General features: G+C 43.4%; 1 protein-coding gene across 1 annotated transcript in view; it reads right to left on the reverse strand.

Annotated features, from left to right (window-relative positions):
• LOC139228763 (A disintegrin and metalloproteinase with thrombospondin motifs 12-like) overlaps nucleotides 1-13,090 on the reverse strand; it is an 801,719-nt gene that overhangs the window by 455,723 nt on the left and 332,906 nt on the right. Inside the window, exons 6-8 of the mRNA XM_070860105.1 lie at nucleotides 11,210-11,338; nucleotides 7,714-7,859; nucleotides 5,727-5,870 (exon numbers count right to left, since the gene is read on the reverse strand). Of these exons, the coding sequence (XP_070716206.1) occupies nucleotides 5,727-5,870; nucleotides 7,714-7,859; nucleotides 11,210-11,338 (419 nt within the window). The remainder of the gene's footprint in view (nucleotides 1-5,726; nucleotides 5,871-7,713; nucleotides 7,860-11,209; nucleotides 11,339-13,090) is intronic.

A 13,090-nucleotide genomic window follows, 5' to 3' on the forward strand; every position in this document is an offset into this window, starting at 1 on the left:
CCCACTGAGCCTACGGTCATGGCCCTCCAAACCGTGGTCCAGGGTCCACGTAGATTTTGCTGGCCCTTTTCGAGGAAAGATGTTTCTAGTAGCAGTGGATGCTTGCTCCAAATGGATTGAATGTATAATAATGTCATCATGTACATCCACTGCCATCATTGAAAGCCTCTGGGCCATGTTCGCCACCCATGGTTTGCCCGACGTCCTTGTTAGTGACAATGGACTGTGTTCCACCAACTCGGAATTCAACGAGTTCATGACCCGCAATGGCATTAATCATGTCAGGTCTGCCCCATTTAAGCCCGCATCCAATGGTCTATGATCCACCCACACACACCCAACCAGCAATCGACCTCGCTATCAACCACGAGGATCAACCCACCATGCCCGACAGTCCGATCAGACCAGCCACGCTGCAGTGCAGCAATGATCCGACCAACTCGTGTACTGTATAGTGACACATGAAATGTAATTTGTTTGCATGTACTACAAGGTATCCCGTATTGGACCGAATTGCGCTTGAACTGGAATACAAGGAAATGTAACGAGCGGAACTGCCGTCAGCACCCAAATAATAGTGTATGGGATTGCTGACCGCAGCTAAAGGTATTGAAATGCCTTTGAATGTACTGTACAGGTTTTTTTATGAATAAAGTATATTTTGAAATTTAAAAAAAATGATCCGACCAACTCACCTATGTCAGGATTTCAATTCAGGCGATCAACCCGGGAATGCAGAGCACCAGATCGCCTCAACCTGTAAATAACTTGTACATAGACTTTTGGTGATGGAGGGGGGGGGGGTGTGGAGGAGGTGGAAGTGACGTTATGTATGCAAACCTCACCAATGTGTAAGACTTGCCACCAGGGGGAACACCTGTGGGAGATCTAAGGGTCACCTGTGTACCCTGGGCAAGCAGGTATAAAAGGCAATCCACCATGCTGCTTCCTCACTTTGGAGTTACATTAAAGAGACCAAGGTCACAATGGTTTAAGCTTACAACAGTCTTGTGGAGTTATTCTGAACATAATAATATCAGCTTTAAGTTGTCTTGCCAAAAAGTAGCCATAACTTAATTTAAATGTTGCAACGTGCTTAACTGAAGCCTAGTTTGATTTTCTTTCGCTTCAGATGGCATTGGGCTGGGCACTCATTTTGCCTTTCTGGAATGAGCCTGAGAAAAATTCAAAAGCGATGGAGTTCTTAAATGGCCTATGACATTTAGCATTATTTTAGTTACCCATTCCATACCATGTTTATAGGACTGGTTTCTATTTTTGATTTGGTTGAAATTTTTATGAAAAAAAATCATAGGCCATAATATGCTGTCAAAATAAAGGCGTGGGTAATAGCACTTATTTATGCAGAAATGCAAGGGCAGATGCACGGTTAAATGCAGAAATCCAAAAGTTGCTGTTGTATTTGCCAATAGCTTTTCAGAAACAGCATCTTGCTATCTGCTTCACCATTGAAATGCATTGAATGGTATGAAATTGCTGTATTTGCACATCACAAAGTTAAGTCTTATCCATTTCTGTCCAAGTACCCTTTTAATGATGTGATAAGTGGTACTTACTGCCAGATAACGACAGAGTTTGGAGTGATCTTGGACCTGGCCTGGAGGTGACATAGATTAAACAGCTTCCCACTGGTTCTGTAGTTTAGTTCCACTAGCAGGGAGCTTGTTGACTGTGAGGTGGAGCATAGCAGTGAGGAAGATTGAGAAGAGGGGTAGAGCGATGACACAGCCCTGTTTGACTCCGGTCCAGATGTGGATTGGGTCTGTAATGGATCCGCTGGTAAGGATCACGGCCTGCATGTCATCGTGGAGCAGGCGAAGGATGTTGACAAACATTTGAGGGAATCCAAAACGGAGGAGGACGCTCCATAAGCCCTCACGGTTGACAGTGTCAAAGGCCTTTGTAAGATTGAAAAAGGCCATGTGTAAGGGCTGATAGTGCTCTCTGCATTTTTACTGCAGCTGTCGCGCTGCAAAGATCATGTCCGTTGTGCCCCGTAGGGGACGAAATCCACACTGTGAATCCGGGAGGAGCTCCTCGGCCATAGGGAGAAAATGATTAAGGAGAACTTCAGCAACAACTTTCCCAGTGGCTGATAGCAGGGAAATTCCCCTGTAGTTGCCGCAGTCAGACTTGTCCCCTTTTTTAAAGATGGTCATGATCACTGCATCTCTGAGATCTCCCGGCATGCTCTCCTCCCTCCAGATGAGAGAGATGGGGTCATGTATCCGGGCCAACAGCACCTCTCCGCCACACCTTAGCGCCTCAGCAGGGATTCCATCCGCTCCCATAGCCTTGTTATTCTTGAGCTGTTTTATGGCTTTACCTACCTCATGCCTCATTGGAGTTTCACTGAGGTGGTGGCGGGTCGCATGCTGTGGGATGGAGTCAAGAACACTCGAGTCAAAGACAGAGTCTCGATTGAGGAGATCTTCATTGAGCTACAGTACGCAGACGATGCCTGCGTCTGCGCACATTCTGAGGCTGAACTCCAGGATACAGTCGATGTATTCACTGAGGCATATGAAAGGATGGGCCTTATGCTAAACATCCGTAAGACAAAGGTCCTCCATCAGCCTGTCCTCACCGCACAGCACTGCCCCCCAGTCACCAAGATGCACATGCGGCCCTCGACAACGTGGACCATTTCCTATACCTCGGGAGCCTCTCATCATCAAAAGCAGACATTGATGCGGAGATTCAACACCGCCTCCAGTGCGCCTGAGGAAAAGAGTGTATGAAGATCAGGCCCTCAAATCTACCACCAAGCTCATGGTCTACCGGGCCGGTAGCAACACCCGCCCTCCTGTATGGATCAGAGGCATGGACAATGTACAGAAGACACCTCAAGTCGCTGGAGATATATCAACATCGATGTCTCCGCAAGATCCTGCAAATCCCCTGGGCGGACAGGTGCACCACCATTCGGGTCCTCATCCAGGCTAACATCCCCACCAACATTGAAGCACTGACCACACTCGATCAGCTTCGCTGGGCAGGCCACATGGTTCGCAGACACGAGACTCCCTAAGCAAATGCTCTATGCGGAGTTCCTTCATGGCATATGAGCCAAAGGTGGGCAGCGGAAACATTACAAGGACACCTTCAAAGCCTCCCTGGTAAAAAAATGCGACATCACCACTGGCACCTGGGAATCCCTGGCCGAAGACTACCTTAGGTGGAGAAAGTGCATCTGGGAGGGCGTTGAGCTCTTCGAATCTCAATGCAGAGAGCGTGAAGAGGCCAAGCGCAGGCTGCGGAAGGAGCACGCGGCAAACCAGTCTCACCCAACCCTTCCCTCGGCGAATATCTGTCCCACCTGTGACAGTCTGTGGCTCTCGTATTGGACTGTTCAGCCACCAAAGAACTCACTTCAGGAGTGAAAGCAAGTCTTCTACGATTCCGAGGGACTGCCTATGATGATGATGACTGCCAGATAACCTCTCTGGCAATGAAAATGTATTATTACAAATGTGGAGTCTCATTCCTTCAGGTTTTAATTGTTACAGATTTACAAAATTAAAACGTTAAATTTTTTAAAAAACTTTTCCTCTCTCTTTTCTCTCTCTTAATCTAATCTTTCTTTCCCTCTCTATTTCTCTTTATGTACGTGATTTGACCTTGAATTCACCCACTCTAATTTACACTTCCTTCTCAGTCCTTGTGCTGTTAATTTCACAATCCTTCAATCTGATTGGTTAAGGAGGTACAGTTGTTTTCCCTGTTCACTCAGATCCCAAATGCCCGGTTTTCCTCGCTGCGACGTTATCAGCTTGCACTTTAAGCAATATGCACCGCAAAATATGTAAAAACCTAAAGGCAAGTATAACTAATGGCAGACGATGTTAGATTCGCTCCTAAAGCAAATTATGGCTCCATCTATTTTTATTTCTCCTGACAATATGCAACGTTTACGTGTCCAAAACAATTTGCCAATTTACTGGAGAGCTGGCTGAACTGAAGCATTTCCAAGACTTCAGCAGAACCAGGCAAAAACTGATAAAGGGGAGAATGTGAAAAGGATGCTCTTAAATATAAACTTTCACTGGATCCCAGGGAGCAACAATGAATCCAAGTGAAAAGTTCCATGGCAACCATGAAGTCCATTTAAAATTAATACTGGGATTGGTTTTCAAGCAGTATACATACAGTATATCGTTGTTGAAACAAGTCATGGCACAGAGATCAGTAGGCATTATACCTGGACTGACCACATCTACAGTCTGAAGGCCCTGGCACACCTACTCAACAATGATTCTGGGGAACTGGTTCCATAGCTCTTAGATTTACACAAACCCAGTTGCCAATCTGTCCATTTGTTGTAAGATCAATTGCAACCAATCTGCAACCTTTCAGGACAACAAAATTACTTCCTTCCTCAACGTTTTCGTCTCCGTCTTCATGCCATGGTAACATAGAAATCATCTGCAGCATTCGCTAATGTGCCATCCCAATATGTATCAAACAGGTGACTTATTGCATAGGTTAACTTGGCCAGCATTTTTATTTCCACTGAGAATCAACAGCCATCCAATGTCTGCCCAATGTCACTCCACTTTCCCAAAGTAGAAGGGTTAGTGATGGCAAGTCATGTGGTCATCCTTGCGTCAATAAGTGACTGTGGATCTACGCAAGTCAATTTGTTACAGTGCTTTTATGAGTAGAGCCCTTTGCAAATGTTAGTGTACCAAGGATATCAATTGTAAGCTGCAGCGTCAATGTGTGGCCCGCTGTAGTATAGGCATGCACGATAAGTAAAGAAAGAATTGTAAAGTCCTGCAAGAAGTTCATAAAGGCTAGCAATAAATACGAAACATCTAGCGAGTCAATACTTTGTGGATATTTGAGACATTTGCCTAGTAAATGGCAATGCTGGTTTGTCTTACCTTGCATCTTCCTTCAAGCATGCCATCTTTTATATCTGTTCCCAGGTTATGCAGGCAGCAGACAGTATTCATGTTTCCCACCACCTCCTGCAAGGCATCTTGTCCTGCCATTTTTGGGGGAAGAGTGCCATGGAGTGCTAAATAAGGCAACCCTGCTCTCGCCATTTCACACTGCACCAATTCCACTTTGCCAGCCACCAATGGGTTCTCAGATGTTGGCCCACGCCATTACTTGCTCAACTCCATTTCTTACCTCCTTATTTACTTTTATTTGGTTTGCCCAAGCTACTATTTTTAAAAGATGAAATATACCTTTAAAATATTTACACACTTTGTAAAGGCGCAACAATTTTTGCCGTCCATAGATGGCCACTTACCTTTAGAATTTAGGAGCAGCACTTTGAAACCTGTTGATGTATTCCCAATAGTAAGAACTGCTATTCCCAGTTTTCCCTTTGGTGACTTTCTAGGGCCAGAACCTATATGGAACTGAGCTGGCTATGAATGATTCAAAAGGCCTGACTGGTAAATTTCTGGTTAAGTCAGCAGACATTAACTTCTCCATGCTCTGGTCCTACTATTTTATAACCAGAACTGGAATTTATAGCCTTATAGAATTTCAAGAAACTTGACAACTTTGTAATTTTTCATCAGCAATTACTTCTTTCTTTCATTTCGGCTCCATAAAGTCTTCACATGTCATACCACAATAGAACAGTTTTCTCCATGAAAAATGAGGCAATTTGCAAGCAAAATAAAACTGAAAATTGAGAATCGAATTCAAACTATAAAATGGCATATGTTAAATAAATTACTCACTCCAGAAATCGTGTAATGTAATCTTTGCTGCAGTGGGACCATATGAGAGGAGAGTGATCATACTGCAACTGTCGAGACATGATGAAGTGGTGCTTATCCATGGGTTCACAGTCATTACCCTGTCCATCATGTTGAATGCCAAAACTGCAATAATAACAGTACATGTAATGGTATTTCATCAGCCATGTAAACAGTGAAGTAATGTACTTCTTTTCTGGAAGATTTCAAATTATAGCCATCTTTTTTTTAGAGCAAATAAAATGCATTTTAATTTCTGTGAGTACTTCAGAGAACACATATTCACTGGTTGCAGTATTATCAAAGCAGTGATCACTGGACCTCAGGCAAAGTTTTAAAGTCCTAACTAAAATGCTATTGGGGAATCTGTGTCTAAAGAATGGATTTATGATTCCACTATACTAAGTGCAAAAGTGAAATTTTTGCTTATATTAGCTCAGATCAAGAGAGGGACAGTGAGAGACCTAAGAACAGGTCACTTGCCCATCCCATCTCAGGGAAAAGTGCAAAGACCTGGTAGCACCCAAGAAGGAAATAGAACATTTTACAAAATAAACTAAGGAAAGAGAAGAAATAAATACTTCCAAACAGCGTTGTTTTTTTCTTGGGGAAAGGAGCAGATGACAGTAATGTACAGTTTAGAACAGCCCAAGATGACAGCATCATAACGAACTGTGAATACTCTACAATCATTTCAATACTATTTACCGTAGAACAGTTCATACAACGTAATCTTCACACAGGAACGCATGTGAAGGTCACATCATTTAAAGGTTTGGAAAATGTAGCAATGGACTTGGAGTCCACCCAAACACCAGGTACTGTCAAACAAGTAGTCTGATTTCATGAACTTTTAATTTACTTCAGGCCTCAAAGAGACAACTTACTTAATTAATTAATATCAGCTTTCCCATAAAACACCAAATAAGCACAAACAACAAACCAAGTAACATTATCTCACAACACCAGAATAGCTGTTTCTTTATTTTTGATACATTTTTCTCCTCTCTTGTAAGTACTAACTCTTACTGGGGCACAGTCACACAGGTACTGGTTGATCTCCAGTTCATATTTGATTGTTGGCAAACTATTTATGCATCAAAAGGCATTTCAGTCTAGCATGTTCCTGTCCTCACTTTTCAACAGGGAGTTTACTAGCTAACAATCAGGAGTGAAAACCTTAGCTGATTTTAATCTTTCCTAACCTAGGACCACTGAGACCAACCACTGCCCCAACAGAGAACAGCTAATTAAAGACAGGTCTTCCCTAATCTGTAGGACTTTGGGCTGGATTTTTGGTCGGAGGTTCTAAGGGCGCAAATAGCGGTGGGTTGGTAAATTTTGCGCAGGAAAATGATTTGCGACGGCAGCCAAATAATTCAATTGATGCACCCTGAGAGTAGAGTGGAGCGCTAAGGGAGGCGTTCCACACCTCTCTTAGATCACTAGGTCGGGTGAGCAACTGAAAATCCGTTGCTAAATCGCCGGCTTCAGAGCGCTCTAAGAGAGGCCTCCCTGCAACAAAACATAAATCAGAACAAAAAACATTCCCAAAAAAGTACTCCCTGCACCCCACCCCCTCCAAATAAAGGTGAATCACAAAAAAACCCGAAAAAAATATCAATTTCATGTACCTTTTTCAATGATTCTTTCCCTTAGCGCCCTGGGACAGCTCTGACTGCCAGCTTTCTCGGGCAGTCTCACTACAGGGCGCTACAAGTACAGCTCCAAGCAAATATCACATTGCTGTCGAAACCGGGGGTGTTGCACACTGGCACGACGCTCCCGGGCGGTACTGCTCAGCACCAGCACAAAACCAGCACCAAATTTCCCGGCGGGGCCCTGGAAGCTGGCCGGCCACCCAGGCACTAACAGAGGCACAATCCAAATGAAAATCCAGCCCCTGATCTGTGCATTTGAAATGAATCTCATACAGAATTATTCTCTCTCTTTATGAAGGATGAGATACCTGTGACCAATCTCGTGTGCGACGGTAAATGCTACTGGCAAGCCGGAATCCTCATTAACATTGCAGCTTCGATGTGGCTGACACATTCCTGAGACATGGGACAGACCTAATGTCTCACAGGGGCGGTTCATCCCAGCACAGAGATCCTTCCTACAATTAAAAATGCATTTAGATCACATAAAAATTACTTTAGATAATGGCCCATGAATTTCCTGGATTGGAATTATATCAAAAGGTACATAGAAACATAGAAAATAGGCACAGGAGTAGGCCATTCGGCCCTTCGAGCCTGCATCACCATTCAATAAGATCATGGCTGATCATTCCCTCAGTGTCCCTTTCCTGCTTTCGCTCCATACCCCTTGATCCCCTTAGCCGTAAGGGTCATATCTAACTCCCTCTTGAATATATCCAATGAACAGGCATCAACAACTATCTGCGGCAAGGAATTCCACAGGTTAACAACTCTCTGAGTGAAGAAGTTGCTTCTCATCTCAGTCCTAAATGGCCTACCCCTTATCCTAAGACTGTGTCCCCTGGTTCTGGACTTCCACAACATTGGGAACATTCTACCCGCATCTAACCTGTCCCGTCCCGTCAGAATCTTATACGTTTCTATGAAATCCCCTCTCATCCTTCTAAACTCCAATGTATAAAGGTCCAGTTGATCCAGTCTCTCCTCATATGTCAGTCCAGCCATCCCGGGAATCAGTCTGGTGAGCCTTTGCTGCACTCCCTCAATAGAAAGAACGTCCTTCCTCAGATTGGGAGACCAAAACTGAACACAATATTCCAGGTGAGGCCTCACCAAGGCCCTGTACAACTGCAGTAAGACCTCCCTGTTCCTATACTCAAATCCCCTAGTTATGAAGGCTAACATAGCTATGAAGGCCACTAAACTGGGTGGCGGTGTGAGCTGTGAGGAGGATGCTAAGAGGCTGCAGGGTGACTTGGACAGGTTAGGTGAGTGGACAAATGCATGGCAGATTCAGTATAATGTGGATAAATGTGAGGTTATCCATTTTGGGGGCAAAAACACAAAGGCAGAATATTATCTGAATGGCGGCAGATTAGGAAAAGGGGAGGTACAACGAGACCTGGGTGTCATGGTTCATCAGTCATTGAAAGTTGACATGCAGGTACAGCAGGCGGTGAAGAAGGCAAATGGTATGTTGGCCTTCATAGCTAGGAGATTTGAGTTTAGGAGCAGGGAGGTCTTACTGCAGTTGTGCAGGGCCTTGGTGAGGCCTCACCTGGAATATTGTGTTCAGTTTTGGTCTCCTAATCTGAGGAAGGATGTTCTTGCTATTGAGGGAGTGCAGCGAAGGTTCACCAGAATGATTCCTGGGATGGCTGGACTGTCATATGAGGAGAGACTGGATCAACTGGGCCTTTATTCACTGGAGTTTAGAAGGATGAGAGGGGATCTCATAGAAACATATAAGATTCTGATGGGACTGAACAGGTTAGATGCGGGAAGAATGTTCCCGATGTTGGGGAAGTCCAGAACCAGGGGACATAGTCTTAGGATAAGGGGTAGAGGCCATTTAGGACAGAGATGAGGAGAAACTTCTTCACTCAGAGAGTTGTTAACCTGTGGAATTCCCTACCGTAGAGAGTTGTTGATGCCAGTTCATTGGATATATTCAAGAGGGAGTTAGATATGGCCCTTACGGCTAAAGGGATCAAGGGGTATGGAGAGAAAGCAGGAAAGGGGTACTGAGGGAATGATCAGCCATGATTTTATTGAATGGTGGTGCAGGCTCGAAGGGCCAAATGGCCTACTGCTGCACCTATTTTCTATGTTTCTAACATATCATTTGCCTTCTTCACCGCCTGCTGTACCTGTATGCCAACTTTCAGTGACTGATGAACCATGAACACTGATATTTATGCCGGTTTCTACAGCAATCTTACACCAAAATTTCCTGCCAATGCCATTAGCGTAAGCCGGAACGTAAAAACTAATGTAAACTACCAGAAATCAGTGTAAACAATAGGGGTCCAAGGAAAGTGCAGAACTTACATTATATGCTATCTTTAAATCCTACTTTGTCAATGAAAATTAAAGTCTGAAGCTATCACACCGGGCATTAGGCACAGTATGTTCAAGACAATCATGAAAGCTTTTCAATTTTAATGTAACACTTTCTGATGCCATAACAAGCATTCAAAGATATACAAAATATAATGCCAATCTCAGTAAAATAAAACACATGCCACAAATTACTGTAAAACTCTATAAAGAGTGACTTTAGTTCCTGCTGTACCTCAATTGTATAAATTTCTTTCCAAAACAGTTATTCACATTTAAGTAAAACACAGTGATTTGTACTGTATGAATGATTTATACCACATGCATGGAAATAAAAAAATAACAGTAAAGATGACAGCTCTTCAGGTATTAAGTGTATTGTCAAATGTGCTTCATATAACAATAGAAATCCTTAACCCCTCTGGTTTAAGCATTGATTTTAACAACTTCAGACTTCTTTCTTCCTGATTTTTCTTGTTGGATTCCCCCTTCTACATTCCTACTGTATTTTCAGTACTGTATTTATAGTGCTGCACTTTTCACATCCTGACCTTTGTGTGTTATGCACCAATTTGCACCTCTTTGCAGCTTTTTAAAATATATTTTTGTAGACTATTAAACATACTGGCCCTGAATTGCCTTGGGAGTTCCACCAGACTCTCGCTGTAACTCTGCTGGGAGATTGTGAAACTTACCGGAAAACAACAGGGATTTTAAGGGCTCGCTTATAGGAGGTCGAACCGCTGCCCACCCCTTGTCATGGGGGGAAGGGGGCAGAGCCAGGGGTTGGAACTCCCTACCCGAGTTTATTCAAAACCCAGCATAGCACTGGAGGCCATTATGCCCAGTGAGAGGAGGTGCACAAGCCTGCAGATGGGTACAAGTTGACCCCAGCAGAGAAGTTTAGTTCCGATGCAAGCCTTGGACTCCAAAGAATGGACTAATTTTTAAAAATATATAACTTCATCAGTTCCCTTACGGCAGAGGGCCAAAGGGACATGGGTGGGTTTGAGAGGGAGGGCCCTAGGTAGCCCCATCCACCCAACTGCAGTCAAATGCTGGAGACGTCAGGTTCGCCTTATGACCCAATGCAAATTCAGCACCCTCCCGTTGACCCTGCAACCTCTGGTGTAATCAGTGATGGAGGGAACTGGCAGGTGGAATATCGCTGTTATGCTAGGATCCTGGACTACAGAGATTTACTGTCTCAGTGCAAAGGTTGCTAACATAATAGAATAGATTTTCCAAGTCCTTACATGTACTAAGGAACCATGTAAGCCACAAGTATGCATCGGAAAGCCTGCCCTAATATCTGCAGCCATCATCTAACTGGTAGATCATGCCAGTTCTGATGCCACCAAAATATTAAGCAATCTTTCACTTGAAAATCAACCTGCTGTGCTATCCAGCATCTTCTAATAATGAGTTCAATTGCTTATCATGGTCAGTTTTAAAAAAAACAAACCTAGTCAACAATACAGCTACATCATGATGATTCGGACTGGAGTCACTTTTAGGATTCGCATTCTTTTGCCACTTGCAGAAACTGGCAAGAGTTTGGTCAGCGTGATGAATGATTTTTAGGTCTTTCTGTAAAGGATTGGAAGAATGTTAACTTAAGCAAAAAACTGTTAGGAACAGTTGAATATTATAAGACGCTTAAATGAACACAGCAGGATGGACCATGCCCTTATCTTGCAGTAGTTGTCCAAAAATTAACTGGCAATGCCCAGAGGGAGAAAATATATTTTTATAGAAATGTATAAAGATCAAAAAACACACAGCAGCTGGACATCCAATCAAGGCTGCCGCAATGCATGATTTCCAAGGCTGGGTGCTGAAATATAATGGCCTTGATTTTGGTCACTCTAAAGCCCTGTTTTTCAGTGTGAATGGGTCAGCAAGACTGTATTTGCAAAGTGTAACTTACTGCTGACCTTCTGTCCGAGGCCCGCCTACTGTGATTTGAGTGGGCCTCGATTTAGGCGGCTAGTGCTCCCAGCAGAAACAGGCAGGAGCCTCACTAAGCTATGATAATCAGAGTACTATGACATAGTTTGTACCTCGATGCCTTTTTGGTAAGTCTTTCGCACGATGCCCGTTGGGGGTAAACCCAACTAGTGCTTAGAGCTGGAAATGGCCAGAACCAGCGTCACTTAAAGCGATCACTGGAAGCAGGTCTGCTGAGAATAAAAATGAATTTATTTGGCAGCTTCAGGATGACCTTCATTGCTCTCCCTGCTCATGTTGATAATCCTCTGCCCCTTCATTAATGTTCTACATCAACTTCCCCGATCAATTCAGCCCTCCCCTTTAACCCTTTCTTGCAAGCCTATGCTCGGTGGCTGCCCTCCTGGATTTTGTACCCACCCAAAATGGTGAGCTGCCTGTTGGTGCTCAAAACACTCAAGAGCTCACCAATTGAATTTAACTGAGGCTGGCCATTAAATTGTTTGCCCTCTCGCTAACGACATCGGGTGGTCGTTGCAATCGTTCTGCTCAATATATGCTGAGAAGCAAAATCAGGGACAATGTTTCATGCTCAATCTTGTGTCCCTGCAGGTCATACTTATATTGTGAGAAGATGATAGGTGGATATTTTCCACATAGGTACACAAGGGCAGGACCGGGGTAGGGTCTTACCCGGGAGCTTTTCTTCAGATTGAATATTAGAATGTACTAGCCCCTTATAAATAGGGATGAAAAGAAAAAACTGCAAATGCTGGCAATCTGGAAATATATTGGATAATGCCAACAAACACAGAAGGCTTATCTGCATCTAAAAAGAGAAAACATATAGCTTAACAATTCTGATAAGAATTCTTCGCCAGAACTGGGATGTGACATAGGGATTGGCAGATTTCCGACAAAGGTCATCGATCCAAAAAGTGAACCCATCTCTTCTCTTTTCAGTTCCTGGGCCGATGTATTTTCTGTTCTATCTCTGAAACCCTTAATTCAGTTTCATAGAGTTATTTTTTCCACTAGTAATGGTATTATCATCTATATTAATAGCAATTTCTAATACTTGGGTGAGATACCAAAGGCCTGTTGGCAGCCATGCAACCATGTCAAAGCATGAGTCACTGCCTTCAGGACAGGGGCGGAAGATAAGGAAGAAATATTTTTTAAATACAATAAAGATGTGTGCACTTGGGCTTCTAAGGTTTCCACAGTCTGTCAATTTGCTTCAAGGCTGAAATATTTAAAAGCCCTGACCCCTGAACCATATCCAATACAAAAACCTGTTTCTAACTTCATATTTGTTGCATAATTCCTTAATAATTGATTAAGAGTAGCAAATTTGGACTGAGTTCATTCATTTGGTATTTTTGGAAACAA

This window comes from Pristiophorus japonicus, chromosome 2 (assembly GCF_044704955.1).
Source record: "Pristiophorus japonicus isolate sPriJap1 chromosome 2, sPriJap1.hap1, whole genome shotgun sequence".
Classification (NCBI taxonomy): Eukaryota; Metazoa; Chordata; class Chondrichthyes; family Pristiophoridae; genus Pristiophorus; species Pristiophorus japonicus.